The sequence below is a fragment of the Tachysurus fulvidraco genome, chromosome 6 (genome assembly GCF_022655615.1).
Source record: "Tachysurus fulvidraco isolate hzauxx_2018 chromosome 6, HZAU_PFXX_2.0, whole genome shotgun sequence".
In the NCBI taxonomy this organism is placed as follows: domain Eukaryota; kingdom Metazoa; phylum Chordata; class Actinopteri; order Siluriformes; family Bagridae; genus Tachysurus; species Tachysurus fulvidraco.
In genome coordinates this window covers 2,345,409-2,364,656 of record NC_062523.1, presented here as the reverse complement: position 1 = coordinate 2,364,656, position 19,248 = coordinate 2,345,409, and the positions used below count along the sequence as shown (strand labels likewise).

The window sequence follows — 19,248 nt, the reverse complement described above, 5'->3', positions numbered from 1 at the left end:
ATGAGTTTCCTACAGTTTCACTACACTACAAAGTGAACAACCCTAGACCTCCGTTAGACCCTAGTCAAGTGTGACCTCTGGGCTACACTCTGATCTCATTATCCCATAAGGAAAAACTGGAACCTGCTTCTGATGAAAGCATCAACCTAGGAGACTCCACCTGGACGACACCATGTATTAGACTTCAGCATTCGTTAAACACTGACAGTTAGCATGAAGCAAACTATATAAATCTCACGAAGCGGTGAGCGGCAGATGCACCAGACGGCTTGATTGTGTTTTCTCGAAAGGTTTGGAAAGCAGAAGCTGTGAGAGGCTCTGCCCTGATCGATCCTGCGCTCTCTGCAATTGATAAACAATGGCAATCAGCCCTAAATTCATTGGGGAGGAAAACACTATTAACTCACTCTGCTTGGCTTTATTAAGCCGGGGGATTTTTTAAAATTCCGAGTCACTCACCATCTCCCGCGGGTGTGCCGGAAAGCCTCGCTCAGCAAAGTGACTAAACAAAGCGAGGGAATTAAAAAAATTCACAAGAAAAGATCAAAATGAAATGTCATTTAAAAGCTTCATAAATATGTGGTTTATGCTAATAAAAAGCTCAATTCAGAGCACTTATTACTTAGGGTTATATTACAGTATATAACCACTGCATTTCTCAGAGGAATTTACCTCTGTGTGTATGTGTGTGTGTGAGAGTGTGTGTATGTGTGTGTGAGAGTGTGTGTGTGAGAGAGTGTGTGTGTGTGTATGTGTGAGAGTGTGTGTGTGTATGTGTGTGTGAGAGTGTGTGTGTGAGAGAGAGAGTGTGTGTGTGTATGTGTGAGAGTGTGTGTGTGTATGTGTGTGTGAGAGTGTGTGTGTGTGTGTGAGAGAGAGTGTGTGTGTGTGAGAGAGAGATTGTGTGTGTGTGTATGTGTGAGAGTGTGTGTGTGAGAGAGTGTGTGTGTATGAGAGAGAATGTGTGTGTGAGAGAGTGTGTGTGTATATGTGTGAGAGTGTGTGTGAGAGAGTGTGTGTGTGTGTGAGAGAGAGTGTGAGTGTGTGTGTATGAGAGAGAATGTGTGTATATGTGTGAGAGTGTGTTCGAGAGTGTATGTGTGTGTGAGAGTGTGTGTGTGTATGAGAGAATGTGTGTATATGTGTGAGAGTGTGTGTGAGTATGTGTGCGTGTGTGAGATTGTGTGTGAGAGTCTATGTGTGTGAAAAAGAGTATGTGTGAGATTGTGTGTGAGAATCTATGTGTGAGAGAGAGTGTGTGTGAATGTGTGTGTGAGATTGTGTGTGAGAATCTATGTGTGTGAGTGTGTGTGTTTGTGTGAGATTGTGTGTGAGAGTCTGTGTGTGAGAGTGTGTGTGTGTGTTTGTGTGAGATTGTGTGTGAGAGTCTGTGTGTGAGAGAGTGTGTGTGTGTGTTTGTGTGAGATTGTGTGAAAGTCTACGTGTGTGTGAGAGTGTGTGTGTGTGTTTGTGTGTATTGTGTAATAACCAAAGAGTAAATGATATGTGGAACATCACACTGACGTTTATTGAGAGAGGAGCAGCTCTTCTTCTCTCCCATGGGTTGAAGCACAGATGCAGTGAATTTTCACTGATACACGACATAAAAGCCAGTAAAAAGTGCTTATAGAAATGTTCCTTGTTGTTGTTTACTGGTGTAAACTCTATTACAGCTGGAATAAACAGGCTACACGCTATAAACACAACACATCATAAGGAAATAATCCACAACCTATTCAAGGCTCTGGTGGTCAGGGAGCTCCTTTAGGGCAAAAGTAATAAATGTTTAAATAAACCCCAAATCCACTCCATAGGAGAGGTACCTGGAAATGGGTAATAAAAAAAGTGGCATTAAGGTAGATGTGGGCAAGAGGAAGACTCGAAGCCCAGCGGAAGTGGTCACCCCCTGCTGGGGTGTTAGGAGCTGCTCTGTCGACCTGTGGGGGTTTCTGTGCGTTTCCTAGCATGGACTCGAGGAGTGGAGCCTCTACCCCCGATGCCCCACCTCCTGCTGGCGATAGTGGAAGAGACTCGTGGCGTCTAATTTGCTGCCGTACTTATTGGCCTCAGCGAAGAGCTTCACCACCTGTGGGGGAAAAAATAATGACTCCAAGCCAAGGAAGTGTTTTATTATCATATTATAGCATCAGATTTAAACAGTCTGCTGATACGTTTGGGATGAGTATCACATTTGTAGACTATTTGTAGACTGTAGGAGTAGAGGATGTAATACCCTATGTAGTGCACATGTCATACGCTATGTAGTGCGCATGTCATATGCTATGTAGTGCGCATGTCATATGCTATGTAGCGAGCATGTCATATGCTATGTAGTGTGCATGTCATATGCTATGTAGTGTGCATGTCATATGCTATGTAGCGAGCATGTCATATGCTATGTAGTGCACATGTCATATGCTATGTAGTGAGCATGACATATCCTATGTAGTGAGAATGTCATATGATATGTAGTGAGCATGTAATACACTATTTAGTGAGAATGTCGTATGCTATGTAGTGAGCATGTAATACACTATGTAGTGAGCATGTCATACCCTATGTAGTGCGCATGTCATATGCTATGTAGCGAGCATGTCATATGCTATGTAGTGCGCATGTCATATGCTATGTAGTGCGCATGTCATATGCTATGTAGTGAGCATGTCATATGCTATGTAGCGAGCATGTCATATGCTATGTAGTGCGCATGTCATATGCTATGTAGCGAGCATGTCATATGCTATGTAGTGAGCAGGTACTACCCTATGTAGTGAGCATGTCATACGCTATGTAGTGAGATTGTCATATGCTATGTAGTGAGCATGACATATCCTATGTAGTGAGAATGTCATATGATATGTAGTGAGCATGTAATACACTATTTAGTGAGAATGTCGTATGCTATGTAGTGAGCATGTAATACACTATGTAGTGAGCATGTCATACCCTATGTAGTGCGCATGTCATATGCTATGTAGTGAGCATGTCATATGCTATGTTGTGCGCATGTCATATGCTATGTAGTGCGCATGTCATATGCTATGTAGTGTGCATGTCATATGCTATGTAGTGCGCATGTCATATTCTATGTAGCGAGCATGTCATATGCTATGTAGCGAGCATGTCATATGCTATGTAGTGCACATGTCATATGCTATGTAGTGCGCATGTCATATGCTATGTAGCGAGCATGTCATATGCTATGTAGTGCACGTCATATGCTATGTAGTGAGCATGTCATATGCTATGTAGTGCGCATGTCATATGCTATGTAGTGCGCATGTCATATGTTATGTAGTGAGCATATCCAGTAAACTGAACAGGAAGTTGTTTGAGATTTGGATAATTGTGTTGTAATATAATAAATATTTTACAGGTTAAATACAGCTTTACTTCCTACATGCAACTAGTTCCCATGCACTGTCTGATGTGCTAAATGTAAGCCTTGTTTCATCGTATCCTAAAACATACTGTGTGTCCTCTCATGAAATGATGAATCAAGTAGTGTAAATAAAATATATAACACTACATTAAATATACAGGACTTACACACAAGACAGATAGATCATGGCTGAGCAGATCTTATAAGCCAAATAAAAGCTTTTTTTGCTGTGTTTCCAGTCTGACACCATAACGCTAATAATACAGTATACCAACATGCCCCAATGAACAGTTTAACTGATGGGATCGCGGTCTGAAACAATAACTAAGTAATTAATATGATTAAAAAAAAGCTTGTTTTCTAAAGAAAATGTGCTATGAAAGTACACAGACCAACCTGGAAGTTAGTGATGAGGGGGACACCGTAGTCCACAGCCATTCTGCGGATAAGGAAGTTCTCTCTGATGAACTTGGTGTTGTTATTGGGAAGATTTACCACCAGGTCGATATGACCATCGCTGATCAGACTTCACAGGGAGAAATGTTCAAAAATGACAAACACGTAAGGAGCTGTAGAGGTTCAGAGTACATCTGAAAACAGCATCTCTTTCACACAAATTGCTGCTTTGTTTGTTTACGGTAATCAAGCCCGACTCACGCTTATCTCCAAAACTCAAAAGCCTAATTCGCAAGATAGTGAAGCTGATGCAAAATAAACTGCCGTCCGACACGACGTGCTGAGATCAAAATGCTAATATAAGAGTGTGCGCTATGATACGTAGGGTAAATATAATCTGTGTGGTGTGATGTGGTGAAGCTCAGTGAATGAGTCCATGCCACAGCATTACACGCATGCTGTTTGTTAGCAGTGCAAATGTCAGCTGGTAAATCTAAACACTCGCCAAAAGATAAAACGATCATCTTTATGTATCACTAATATTGAAGCTGATGATGACGGTTTGTATTCAATTCAATACCTACTGCATTCAATTCAATTCCTGCTGCATTTGTTTCAGTACCTTCTGCAATACATATGATTCAGTACCTACTACATACTGTATGATTCAGTACCTACTACATATGATTCAGTACCTACTACATACTGTATGATTCAGTACCTACTACATATGATTCAGTACCTACTACATACTGTATGATTCAGTACCTACTACATATGATTCATTACCTACTACATATGATTCAGTACCTACTACATATGATTCAGTACCTACTACATATGATTCAGTACCTACTACATACTGTATGATTCAGTACCTACTACATACTGTATGATTCAGTACCTACTACATATGATTCAGTACCTACTACATATGATTCAGTACCTACTACATACTATATGATTCAGTACCTACTACATACTGTATGATTCAGTACCTACTACATATGATTCAGTACCTACTACATATGATTCAGTACCTACTACATACTGTATGATTCAGTACCTACTACATATGATTCAGTACCTACTACATATGATTCAGTACCTACTACATACTGTATGATTCATTACCTACTACATACTGTATGATTCAGTACCTACTACATATGATTCAGTACCTACTACATATGATTCAGTACCTACTACATACTGTATGATTCAGTACCTACTACATATGATTCAGTACCTACTACATATGATTCAGTACCTACTACATACTGTATGATTCAGTACCTACTACCTATGATTCAGTACCTACTACATACTGTATGATTCAGTACCTACTACATATGATTCAGTACCTACTACATACTGTATGATTCAGTACCTACTACATATGATTCAGTACCTACTACATACTGTATGATTCAGTACCTACTACATATGATTCAGTACCTACTACATATGATTCAGTACCTGTATATTCAGTATCGGATTTATATCCGTCTCCAAAACCTTTTGGAGGGCATTTAGACCTGGTCTTTTAACCTTCGGATAGCTATCTGATCACAGAAAACGCGTTTATCCGATAGCTATCTGATTTGTTAAATGAGGTAAATGAGGTAAAAAGTATTTACGTTTTGCGCGGGAGTAAAAAGATCGGAACGATGTCCGATTCCCCAAGACGCATTTATGTGGCCTGATGTAAACGGAACAGTTTTAACTACTCAGATAGCTAGCGGATCAGAGACAACACGTGAAGTGACCAGGTGTTCCATGCAATTCCATTTGTAATATCATTAGTGAGACTTTAGTGTAGTCCTGACCTGCTGATAGTCGGTAAGCCGTGGTCTTTACCATCCTCACTGGGCCAAGACACTGGCGTTGTCGGCACTTCGTTGGCATTTAGCCAAGCGGATGTAGCTTCTGTGGCATAAATCTATGAACGAATAAACTTAATTAAAATGAATAATGCTACTCCAATAAATGTACTGCGAATTTAATAATGGGGTGTTTTCGCCAATTATTCATATGCTATTTAATATAAGCACAAGTAGGCAACAAAGTATATAGTGTAGAAATAATCCAAGGATTCTGGCTCCTGGGCTTTAAACAAGAGGCTATTCCTTTTGAATTGGCATGACATCAGTGGAAGTAATAACCCTGTGTGAGGAGGTTGTATGTTTTTTCCCATGCTTCAGGGTCTTTTTATGAGTACTCCAGTTTCCTTCCACAGTCCAAAGACATATGTTGTAGGGTGACTGGCATCTCTAAATTGTTTGCAGAGTGTGAAAGGGTGTGTGTGTGTGTGTGTGTGTGATGGGTTGTCACCCTGTCCAAGGCGTCCCCTGCCTTCTGCCCCAAGTTCCCATGTGTAGAATAAGTGATACAGTAAGTGGATGGATGAATGGATGGATTGACAAATGGCCAGATTAGTGGATAGATGGATGGATGGTGGAATAGATGGATGGAAATGCTCTGACAGCAGAATCCACTCCACGGTGCTTTGCTTTCCTTCCTTTTGGAAGACAATTATTAAAAAGTGACTTTTATTTCTGCAGAGTTCTATTAACGTCTTCCACCACGCATTTGTTCTTCTAACAGAACTGTCAGCTTCAGCATGATAGTGCTGCTGCTGCTGTAGATCAGATGAACAGTAATGGCCTCGGTAATGTGCTGACTGTAATCAGTGGGAACATGAGTCCTTGCCGGATGTTGGGTGTCCACTTTTGAGCCAGCCATTTTCACTGGCGTTTGAGGTCTGGAAGTTCTTGGGTCCAATATTAACTGTTCAGCATTTACGTGCTTCTTCATCTAGAAGTCTCATCAGTGAAGTTAACACCATGTAATGTCTGTAATGTCTTCAGCGTGAACCAGTAAGCTGATTGTCCTACAGCAAGTGACTTCTTTTCGCCGCTAGATGAGGATTGTTGAGACTTGGAAGGACATCATAAGCATAAGTGTGTTATAGGAACTTTATCCTGCTTCTTCCTATCCATCACATGTCGCTTCACACTGTATACAGCTCCAGGGTCCCTAGTTGGACCTTTAACTGAGCTTACTGTGTATTATGTAAAGTTCACATTGTGTCCAGGTTTCCTCTGGATTCCTTCCACTGTCTGGAAACATTACAGTCTGCAGAATGGTTCTGGTTATGGTACGTTACCTCTAGGTGTGAATGAATTAACATTCAATTCATCATTTACAGCATTTAGCAAATGTAAGTCCAGTTTTTTTTAGTTTATACACCTGAGCAATTGAGGGTTAAGGGCCTTGCTCAGTGGACCTTGGATTCAAACCAATGACCTTCCGATCAGTAGTTGAACACCTTAAAGGGATTCTTTGGGAGGAGGGCGGTCAGACTGAGCTCACAAGATCACAATATACTGTCTTATATCGGTTCATGTTGATCACCTAGATACACACCACATACACATACAACTTTACTAATCGTCCTAAATCCCAAATCACTAAAGAGCAATGATCCTGCAATGGATTAAAAAAGAAAGAAAGAAAGAAAGAAAGAAAGAAAGAAAGAAAGAAAGAAAGAAAGAAATAGATTGTTCACTCACTTTAAATCCCTCCTCGTTGAGCTGGTGAGCAGTGGACAGGAAGTCTGGTCTAAATGAATGCTGGGAAAGAAATGAAAAGAGACAAAGAGTGAGGGGTGGGTGGGAGAAAAAGAGGGGGGGGGGGTCATCCAGTGCATCCAGATAGAGAAGAAGATCGAGACACATTTCTATTTCTCGGCATGTCCGTATCTGGGGCTTAACCATGGCCGTGTAATGAGCGTGACAGATCCTTGGCCCTCCGGCTCGGCCATTAGGCAGGCAGCGCCGTAGCCGGGCACAGCGGCAGCTCATTTCCGACGAGAATTTTACACTCTCATTTGTACTCGGGATTCCATTAGAAAATAATGCTGCTGTAACAACCTGACAATGACCCTGACTACACATTCCACATCTCAGCCCTCAGAGCAGACATGAATCCCAAAATACCAAAAAACAAATATTAAATAATAAAATATGCTGTATGACAGCCATGCTAAAGGGCTCCGCTGTGTCAGAACGAACGGGCCAGGGGGTCAGTGTGGCTAACAAACATCTATACACCCAGTACTCAGAAAGTTTCCAGACTTTATCATACTAGCTGAATGGATAATAACACGAGATGATAATAACATAAATAACTTGATGCCAGTGGGTGACAACTATTGTCCTTCTTAGTTCTGTTAGTAATCTGTACATCTCGAATACGCTTAAAATAGACTTTAAACAGGAAGGAAGCTATGGAAAAAAAAACCTATTTCATACATGTGACCTTAACCTCCATGTTAAACAGTCAATCACTTGACCTTGAGATAATATGCTAACGAGAATCTCAGCTAGACAGACACATGGATGGATGGATGGATGGATGGATGGATGGAAGGACAGGCAACCTGAAAACATGACACCACCTAGTGGCATCAATAAACTAAACTTAAATAGGAAATTTGGACTCCTGACCATCACACCACCAAAGTTCCACCAAGTTATAATGTCTCTGTATGCTGTAGCTTTAATACATTATATATCCAGAGTGACTTACATTATACAGTATCTCATCTTATACAGCTAAGTGATTGGGCCCGGCAGTGGCAGCTTGGTGGACCTGGGGTTCAAGCTTGCAACCTTCCGATCGGTAATTCCGACACCTTACGATATGTATGTGTTACATTAATAAACCAAAGTCTACTACTTCTCTAAACGGAAAACTTATCCCAGCCCTGTACACAAAGCCCCTGGGTTCCAATCCCACCCTGCATACATGGAGTTTGTTCTCTCTGGTCCTGATGAAGGCTCTAATCTCTAATCTAAAGTGAACATGACTCTGCCCTGCAATGGCTTTTGTGCCCTGCTTTGTTCCCCTAGTCCCCTGTAATAGACTGCAGGTTCCCTGTGGTGGATAAAGTGCTACAGAATATTGACACATTAATACGTTAATATTTACTGCATTATGCAGACACACTTATCCAGAGTGACTTACAATTATTTCAGTTATACAGCATTTACTTTATAAGTATTTACACTGATTGATTTTGACCTAAAGGGCAACCGTAGGTCACTTTTTTCCATTTACAGGTACATTTCACATTTTTGAGCACTCGACTAAATTAATCTGGTGCTTTAAATAATACATTTTGAAATGTGTGTCTCATCTTTATATTCTATTGAGTCCTAATGTTCTTATCTCATAACACGCCACGTAAAAAGCTGAATAACGACTGGATTCAAAAGATGTGTGTTATGTCACTCGGGGCTTACCGACTTTAATGTAAAATAGTTTTGACGGTTTAAAAGGAAAATGTTCACAAAGCGTTTACTCGTTAGTAATGTATTGAATTTGACATAGCTAAAAAAAGGAAATACCAACAGTGAACACACACACACACACACACACACACACAGCAGTGAAAACACACACCGGGAACACACACACCCGGAGCTGTGGGCAGCCATTTATGCTGCGGCGCCCGGGGAGCAGTTGGGGGGGGTTCGGCGCCTTGCTCAAAGGCTCCTCAGTCGTGGTATTTCCGGCCCGAGACTCGAACCCACAACCTTAGGGTTAGGAGTCAGACTCTCTAACCATTAAGCCACCACTTCCCCCCCATTTAAAAAATGTATTAAAGAACGACTTGTTATTTATTTTTTATTTGATCTCCTGTTCTTGCCTGAAAAGTGTTTTAAATCACAAGCCTCTCTTTTTTCTCTCTAATAAAATAAAATCTACAAACCTTCGACCTTCTACAAACATCTCCTATCACTATTTGAATGATAACACACATTTATTTGTGTGTGTGTGTGTGTCTGTATAAGAACAAAGGGAATTGATAAAAACCTTTGACTTGCAGCTGCTGCACCGTCAGAGCTCATGTTATAGCCTCTATCTGGGAAATCAGAACGGAGAGTTCGGCAGCTCTGGGGTTTGAATGAGAACATCAGACAGACTGCAGTGCGGTGTAACGACAGATGGGAATCCCAACTTTAAGATGAGAGCCAAGCTGAACTAGTGTATATTAACCGTGAGCTCATGAGCCCTGAAGCTTCGGTGACAGTCTTCTCTGAAGTGATTAAATCACCAGATTTGCTTAGTTTGTTCTTAATTGATCTAATTATCTACCCAATTTAACATGTTACACGTTTTCGAAGGAAGACACGCACGACTGACTACTGGGATACTGTTAAATTGTAGTGGTAGAAAGAAAGAAAGAAAAAAAAAAATGCTGTGCTGGCAAAATTGCAGTGGATAAGTTTCATTGGAATTTGCCTTCAGCTGGCAGTTTGAGAGGCAGACGGCGGGATGGAGAGTGCAGAGTGTTGGATATTATATGCACAGGGACAGACGCTGCTGTGGGTAGATTTAGCGGATGTATGAACATGAGGTTAATCTGCACTGAGACGGATGCACTTTTGTATGGGGTCAGAATTGTTTCGTTATTCTGAATAAATACACTATGATCCACAAATAAATATAAAGAGTTTTACAAATATTTTTACAAATTTCACAAAAAGAAACATTTCTAACGTCGAGACGTGCACAAGAATCCACAAATAGGTGACTCCGCCCACCGTCTACTCCAGCCAATCGGACAACGATCTCGTGGCGCTGACCAATCGTGGCACGGTCTACCTCAAACCAATCACGTTCTGATTTACTCGCACTATCACAGTGTAATATGTGCTGCAAAATACGATTTAAAAAAAAAAAAAAAAAAACATTTGTCGCAGATTCGAGCCCAATCTGGTAACCCTGTATGGATTGTAGCAGCACTAAAGGTTAGTTCAGTTCTGCTTTCTTTGGAAACGATTTCAGCATCATCAATGGGTCCAGTGGTGGTGTGAAGAGCGAGTAAATCAGAACGTGATTGGCTGGAGTAGACGGTGGGCGGAGTCACCTATTTGTGGATTCTTGTGCACGTCTTGACGTTAGAAATGTTTCAAATCCACAAATGCACAGAACGCGATTCACTAATGAGCAGGAAGCAATTCGCAAATAAATACAATTTATAAATATTTTTTTTATTTGCAAATCCCATTTTATTTATTTGTGAATTTCATTTCTTTTTGTGAAATTTGTAAAAATATTTGTGAAACTCAAATTTATTTGTGGATCATAGTGTATTTATTCAGAATAACGAAACAATTCTGACCCCATACTTTTGCCAATCAAACCAGCGACTGATTCAACTCTATCACCTACTGTCTGCCGTCCCATCTACATCGCTCTGGGTTACCGTGGACACTTCAGTCTTACATGGTTTGTCTAATCCAATTCCAACTTCACTGATTTCTGAACACTTTGCCCTCATCGTGTCTTTCTCAGCTCTCTAATCTTTCGCCCGAGACTTTGTCTCGTAGGACGCAAGCACACGCTTACATGCTAATTATGTCACTTGCTAGTGCATATCAAGAGAAAATAACAATGCTGGCCAGCCTGAAATATTTTGTTATTTATGGAAGAGAGGTCACGACCCTACATTGGTATATCATACTAGTGTGTTCCATCAGTAGTGTAATGTTCTACATGACCAAATAATCATTTACTTACTTTAGTCCACATTAATGTCAGTAACTAACTAATGCCATTACAGTACAGTAACCAACACTCTTAATCTAGACAATTACGACTAATAACAATAATAATAATAATAATAATAATAATAATAATAATAATAATAATAATAATAATACATTGATAAGTTCATGATAATTGTTAACTTGCATTGGTAAACTTGAATGTAACCAAAACTCATGCAAACAATGATTCAATGAAGAAGAGAAGAGAATAGACATGTAGAGACGAGACGAGACGAGACGAGAAGAGAAAAGAGAATAGACAAGAAAAAAATAGACAAGAAGAGAAGAGAAGAGAGAAGAGAATAGACAAGAAAAGAATAGACAAGAAGAGAAGAGACGAGACGAGAAGAAAAGTATAGACAAGAAGAGAAGAGACGAGACGAGAAGAGAAGAAAGAAGAGAATAGACAAGAAAAGAATAGACAAGAAGAGAAAAGAAGAGAGAAGAGAATAGACAAGAAAAGAATAGACAAGAAGAGAAGAGAATAGACAAGAAAAGAATAGACAAGAAGAGAAGAGAATAGACAAGAAAAGAATAGACAAGAAGAGAAGAGAATAGACAAGAAGAGAAGAGATGAGACGAGAAGAGAAGAAAAGAGAGAAGAGAATAGACAAGAAGAGAAGAGAATAGACAAGAGAAGAGACGAGACGAGAAGAGAAGAGAAGAAAAGAGAAGAGACAAGAGAATTGACAAGAAGAGACGAGACGAGACAAGAAGAGAGAAGGGAAGAGAATAGACAAGAAGAGACGAGACCAGAAGAGACGAGACCAGAAGAGAAGAGACAAGAAAAGAATAGACAAGAAGAGACGAGAAGAGATAAAAGAAAAAAGAAGACAAATAAGAGAAGGGGGGAGAATAAAAAAGAAATAAGATTAGAAAGAGGAAAAGAGAAAGAAAAACAAGTGTCAAACTTTGAGTTAGCCAGTTATGGTTATTTACACAGGATAAAAACTCATTTGGATTAAATTTAAGTAGTGACCTGGTCATGAAGGCAGCGCTAAAGACAAGAATTAACATTAAAAAAATCAATTAAATGACATACAATAGAAGAAGAAAAATAGAGATGAAAACAAACAAACAAACAAACAAATCAATCAATCAATCAAAACAATTAGTAAATAAAACACACATTAATTTACATAACATTACCGACAGGAACACAAATAGATTTAACTGGCATTATATAAAATGTATTTAGCTCATACATAAATCTTAACAATGGATCCTATAATACTGAGGTGTGTGTGTGTGTGTGTGTGTGTGTGTGTGTGTGTGTGTGTGTGTGTGTGGTGAGAAAGCAGAGTAAGAGTGTTAGAGTACGATACTTTACATGACATGAAAATTGCTGTTCACCAACAGTCTCGATTTAATCTGACAGAGCTGCAGCAATTCTGTCAAGACGATGCTGCCAAAATCTCAAGATCCAGATGTGTACGCCTTGCCAAGGGGGCAGAAAGATTTGCAGCTGTGATTGCAACCGAAGGTGACTCTGGGGGTAGGGGGGCGGGTGGGGTATGTGAAATCGTGCACGTTTAAATTCATGTCATGCAGATCGCATGTTAAATCGCAATGAGGTCAAATTTGTGGGTGTAACAGAAGAAAATGAGAACAAGGTCGAAGGGTTCGAGCTGGGACCGAATCATCACGCGCTCGTTTTAGATCGGAGGCGTGGCTCGTTTCTGTGGTTCCTGATAATAATATAACATCGCAGAGCTAAAAAAAAAATCGATCAGCTGAGTGTCTTTCTGTCTCCCACTCGAGTCTCACAAAGTTTCAGCACAAGTGATGTGTGGATCATATTTTACTAGGTGTGTATGCTGAAATAAACGTGACAGTGCGAGTGTGTTTCCATACGCAGCGTCCTCTGAGGCCGGCGTATGATGACTTAGACATAAAGTTTAGGACGGTGCTAAAATGGCAGCGGTCTCTCGGGTGAAAAGAGGAATAAAGAGGAATACGGCGGTGCTGAAGAGGTGGCGATGGAGGAGACGCTCACTACGGTCACTCACCTGGATACCGATGAGGATTCCTCTCTCAGGCAGTTTGAACCCTGTGGAGAGCATCGCCTTCAAAAAGGCTGAGTAGATATTTGGTCCAAAGCAAGCGACCTGTACATACAGACAGTGCTCTTCATCTTCAACATCATCATCATCATCGACAACAACAATAACAACAATAACAAGCAAAAGAGAAGAGAAAAAGAGAAGAGAAAAAGAGAAAAGAAGAGAAGAGAAGGGAAGAGAAGGGAAAGAAATAATATAAGGGATAGTAACTAGAGTAATAGATTGAGAGAACTTAAGCGAATCTAAGGGAAGAGAACGGAAGAGAAGAATCTATAGAGATCCGTGAATAATCCTAAGGGAATATACAGAAGATAATTTACATCGACCGTACAATTAGAACGTTCATCAGTATAATTTCCCTCATCCTCGCCTTTCACCTCATCCCCTTTCCTCTCTCTTTCCCCCTCTCTCTCCTTCCTCTCCCCGCCTCTCCTTCCTCTCCTCTCCTTTCCACTCCCCTCCTCTCAACCCTCTCCTTTCCTTCCTCTCCCCCTCCTCTCTTCCTCTCCTTTCCTTTCCTCTCCTCTCCTTTCTGTTCCTTTCCTCTCCTCTCCTTTCCCCTCCCTCCTCTCCTTTCCTCGCCTTGCACTTTCCTCTACCCTTCCTCTCCTTTCCTCTCTTCCCTCCTCAGTTCAGCTCCTTCCTCTCCTATCCTTTCCCCTCCCCTCCTTGCCCTTCTCCTTCCTCTCTTCTCCTCTCCTTTCCTCTCCTTTCCTCTCCTTTCCTCTCTTAGCCTTTCCTTTCCTCTCCTTTCCTACTCCTGTCCTCTCTTCTACCTCTCCGTGTCCTCGTCTCCTCCTCCTTTACCCTCCCATTCCCCTGCCTCTCCCTGTAAAGATCTCATTACCGCGGACATTTTGAGACAACATACCGAAAAGAAAGGAATGAGGAAGAAAGTGACGGTGATTGGAAGGAGGACATGCTCAGTCATTTTGCAGTGATAATGAATGTAGGATGTGCAGCTCATTACTCTCGGCTTTACACAGTAACCACACAGCCGTGTGCACAGACATGGCCCACGGGACACTCAACACATTCAAGAAGAAATGCATCTGATTACGAAAGACTGTTTTCAGACCTCTCCAGTGGAGGCCATCTCACAGCGCAGGACAGGGTCAGCGTCTCTCAGACGGGGCCAGGAAAACATCGGGGCCTAGAGAGAGAGAGGGAGAGGGAGAGAGAGGGGGAGAGAGAAAGAGACACAGAGAGGGAGAGGGAGGGAGGGGGGATAGAGAGAGAGGGGGAGAGAGAGAGAAAGAGACACAGAGAGGGAGAGGGAGGGGGGGGATAGAGAGAGGGGGGGAGAGAAAGAGACAGAGAGGGAGAGACAGAGAGAGGGGGGAGATAGAGAGAGACACAGAGAGGGAGAGGGAGAGAGAGACACAGACAGAGAGTGTGAGAGAGAGAGAGGGAGAGAGAGAGAGAGAGAGAGAGGAGAGAAAGAGAGAGGGGAGAGAGAGAGAAAGAGACACAAAGAGAGAGAGAGACTTTTTTTTTTACTTTTTCATCACTTTATTTACACAAGTCACATATTATTAAAATTCATGGCGACTAAATAAATAAATGAATAAATAAATAAATAAATAAATAAATAAATAAATAAATAAATAAATCAGGCTTCTACATTGATTAAAACATGGGTGATCGGTTGAACTCTGGGGAAAAGTTCAGTTCTCCTTCCTCCACAGAGCACACAGCATCTTCCCAACACCACACACATTTACAACCATCAACATTGTTCATACTTTTGTTAACAATTAAAATCAATTAAAATTCTTGGCTTTATCAGACTTTTTAATATCGTTGTGGCATCACAGGGTGCTGAAGCTGCAGATGTTTTAGGTTGAGAGAGAGAGAGAGAGAGAGAGAGAGAGAGAGAGAGAGAGAGGGAAAGGGGGGGAGAGAGAGACAGAGAAAGAGAGAGAGAGAGACACAGAGAGAAAGAGAGAGAGAGAAAGGGGGAGAGAGAGACACAGAGAGAAAGAGAGAGTGAGAGAAAGAGACAGAGAAAGAGAGAGAGACAGAGAGAGAGAGAGACAGAGAGAGAAAGGGGGAGAGAGAGACACAGAGAAAGAGAGAGTGAGAGAAAGAGACAGAGAGAGGGGGTGGTATAGTGATATATATAGGTAGATATATATGTATATAGAGATATATACATAGATAGATATATATTTATAGATATATTTATATATATACATATAGATACATATATATATATACAGATAAATATATTTTTATATATAGATATATATACATACATATAAATATATTTATACATATAAATATATATATAATATATATATTTATATTTGATATATGATATACTACCTATACTATATATATTTATATATTACCGAGATATATATATATATATATATACATCACATACATATAAATATTTATACATATAAATATATTTATATATATACATATATATATATACATAATATATATACTATATAATATATTATATATCATATATTTATATATATATATATATACTACATATATATATATATATAATATATAGATATATTTATATATATATATATATATATATAGGATTTATATATATATAGATATAGTATATATATATACTATATATATATATACATATATATATATAGTAAATATACATATATATATACATATATATATATACTATTTGTATTATCTCTCTCCTTCTATATACTATACTATTATACATCTCTCTATATATGTCTCTCTTCATCTTACTCTCTCTCTCCTCTCTCTCTCTCTCTCTCTCTCTCTACTCTCTACTCTCTCCTATGCTCTCTCTCTCATCTCTCTCATCTCTCTTCTCTCTCCCTCTCCTCTCTCTCTGCTCTCTCTCTCTCTCTCTCTCTACTCTCTCCCTCTCTCTCCCTACTCTCTCTCTCTCTCTCTCTCTCTCCTTCTCTCTCCCTCTCTCTCTCTCTCTCTCCCTCTCTCCCACCCTCACTCTCTCTCTCTCTCTCTCGCTCTCTCCTCTCCCTCTCTCTCCCTCTCTCTACCCTCTCTCACTCTCTCTTTCTATCTCTCCTCTCTCTTTCTTCTCTCTCTCCCCCCTCTTCTCTCCTCTCTCTCCCATCTCTCTCTCTCCCTCTCACCTCCTATCTCTCTAGCTCACTCCTCTCTCACCCTCGCTCTCTCTCTCTATACGATCTCTCTATATCGCTAGAGCACGCGACTATCTAATACTATACATCTCATCTACTACATCTCCTACCGCTCTCTATATCTCTCTCTCTCTATCCTATCTCTACTATATATCCCTCTCTCTACTCTACATCCGACTCTCTCTATCTCTCCCTCTCTATCTCTCTCTCTATCTCTCCCTCTCTATCTCTCTCTATCTCTCTCTCTCTCTTCCTCTCTCTCTCTCTCGAGATACTTTTCCACCGCCCTCTTTGCTCCTTTCACCGTTTTTTGCTGTGTGAAACATTTCCAGATAATAATGTTACTGAGAGACTGAAATCCAAACCAATGTGCAAAATGGACCCTTAATTCCAGAATACTGCAAACCTTTCGTTCCACTGCCTCCTACAGGTGGAAATGTGAAAGTCTGTCCGGAAACTTTAAACCCACTCACATTCTCATTGGAGAACTGAACTACGTCCACATTGTCCTTTACTAACAACCCCAGTGAGATAGGAATCGCTTTCTCACTGCTGACATTTAAACTGATGCTGAGAAAACGCTCCAGCGTTACGCTGAGAAGGAGGAGGAATGCAGAAAGAGCTTCTTAAGTGGCCGGCGGTTATTCAGCAGCGACGACAGGCTGCTATCAGAGACGCTGCACACTTTCTACATAAAAGGACAGTGCAGCAGTTGCCCTTTTCCCCCTTCTTATGTTTTTGGAACAGGACAAAACATGACAGCTTTCGCACTTAAGTGTGTTGGAGAAGCGTTTGACCGAATGTTCTTTGGGGTAAAAAGCAATGAGAGGGCAAAAGAGAAAAGGTTGTGGGATAGAAGAATGAGAAGGCATGAGAGAAAGGGGAATGAAAGAACATGAGGAAATGGGGCATGAGGATGAGTGGATGGTAGGTCATAGGGGAAATGAGAACCATGGAGGTTAGGATAGAATGATAGAAAGAAAGGAGAAAGAGAGAACATTAGTGAGGGAACAGAAAAGTATCGGGGCAGGAGATTGTGAAGACAAAAGGAGGGACAGAGAAATTAGGGAATGAGAGAGAGCGAGGGAACAAAGGAGTGAGGGAACAGAAGAGTGTGGAGACAAGAAGGAATGGACAGAAGAGTCAAGAGATGGAAGAGTGAGAGGACGGAAGAGTCAGGAGAAGAAAGAGTGAAGGGGCAAAAGTGTGATATGTTGGAAGAGTGGGAGAACAAATTAGAAAGGAAACAAATGGGTCAGTAGACAGAAGAGTGAGGAGACGAAGAGATTGAGAGACGGAAGAGCAGGTGGACAGAAGAGCCAGGAGGTAGAAGAGTGAGAGGACAGAAGAATGAGAGGACAGAAGAGCAGGTGGAAAGAAGAGTCAGAAGGTAAAAGAGTGAGAGGATAGAAGAATGAGAAGACAGAAGAATGAGAGGACAGAATAATGAGAAGACAGAAGAGCAGGTGGACAGAAGAGTCAGAAGGTAGAAGAGTGAGAGGATAGAAGAATGAGAGAACAGAAGAATGAGAGGACAGAAGAATGAGAGGACAGAAGAATGAGAGGACAGAAGAGCAGGTGGACAGAAGAGTCAGAAGGTAGAAGAGTGAGAGGACAGAAGAATGAGAGAACAGAAGAATGAGAGGACAGAAGAGCGGTGGACAGAAGAGTCAGAAGGTAAAAGAGTGAGAGGACAGACGAGTAAGGTAAGAGAAAAATAGAAGAAACAAAAGAGATAAGAAGTGCAGAGGTATAGAGGATGGAGGAGTGGGGGTGGAGCGGAGATGAGACAAGGGACGGTGGGACAAGTGATTTGCGTCCCCGGTTCTTTCTGAGGAGTCACGTCTAGGCCACTCGGGGAACACATCCTTGAAAAAGTCTAATCAGCTCTGAATAAGCCAGCCTCACTTATGAATGTTAATGTGAGGAGGATAATAAACATCAGCATCTCACACTAATCCTGCTGGGCTCAGGGACGCATCCATTAAAGATTCTCATCAGGACAAGTTAGACCACACCGACACGAACAAATACCGAGTACTCAGGGACGGTTCAGTTTTCACTCACTCCAAACGTAGTCCCAACATTTCTCAAGTTTGCTTCTTTCTTCTACAACGCTGATGTAGCTGGAATGGTCTTCCTCACCATGTCAATATCTCCCTCAATATCTCATCACTCTTATGTCCCCTCACTCATTTTATCCCTTCTTCTGTTGTCTTCCATGCACTCGGTTTCCGTCGCTCGTAATTTTGTCCCTTATGCTTAACCAGACCGACGTAGGCTTCTCATTTCTACAAGCGAGCGGTTGAAGGTTAAGGGCTTGGCTCGAGGGCGCAGGAGTAGCTCGACTGTGTAGAGTTTGGGGCGACATTTTAACCCCTGAGATATCAGTTGTGTTACTGACCAGCCACTTCACTTCTGATGTGTCTCCTCCCTTCACACCCAAATGCCCCTTTTTCCACCAAACAGAACCGGGTGCTGGTTCCACTGGCGAACCTTCTAAGAGGTTTGCCTTTCCATCGGTTAGAGAGCGTCACAGCGCCGAGTGTGACGTCACTGTATACGTGTCACGTTACACAGCGACGTTAGCGCAGCAGCGACAAACACAAACACAACAACGATGGCGGATGTCGCTTTACTGTTAATGCTCATGGCTTTGTGAACCT

The 19,248-nt window shown here is 41.1% G+C and overlaps 1 protein-coding gene across 6 annotated transcripts in view; it reads right to left on the bottom strand.

The window, feature by feature from the left end:
* Positions 1–1,505: 1,505 nt before the first annotated feature.
* Positions 1,506–19,248, bottom strand: part of cps1 (carbamoyl-phosphate synthase 1, mitochondrial) — an 80,638-nt gene continuing 62,895 nt past the window's right edge. For all 6 annotated transcript variants that reach the window (XM_027155268.2, XM_027155265.2, XM_027155266.2 and 3 more), the window contains 6 exons: positions 14,542–14,616; positions 13,410–13,508; positions 7,354–7,413; positions 5,608–5,720; positions 3,779–3,908; positions 1,506–2,086 (listed from right to left, as the gene is read on the bottom strand). In XM_027155268.2, coding sequence (XP_027011069.2) covers positions 1,988–2,086; positions 3,779–3,908; positions 5,608–5,720; positions 7,354–7,413; positions 13,410–13,508; positions 14,542–14,616 — 576 coding nt within the window. In that variant the 3' untranslated portion in view covers positions 1,506–1,987. The remainder of the gene's footprint in view (positions 2,087–3,778; positions 3,909–5,607; positions 5,721–7,353; positions 7,414–13,409; positions 13,509–14,541; positions 14,617–19,248) is intronic.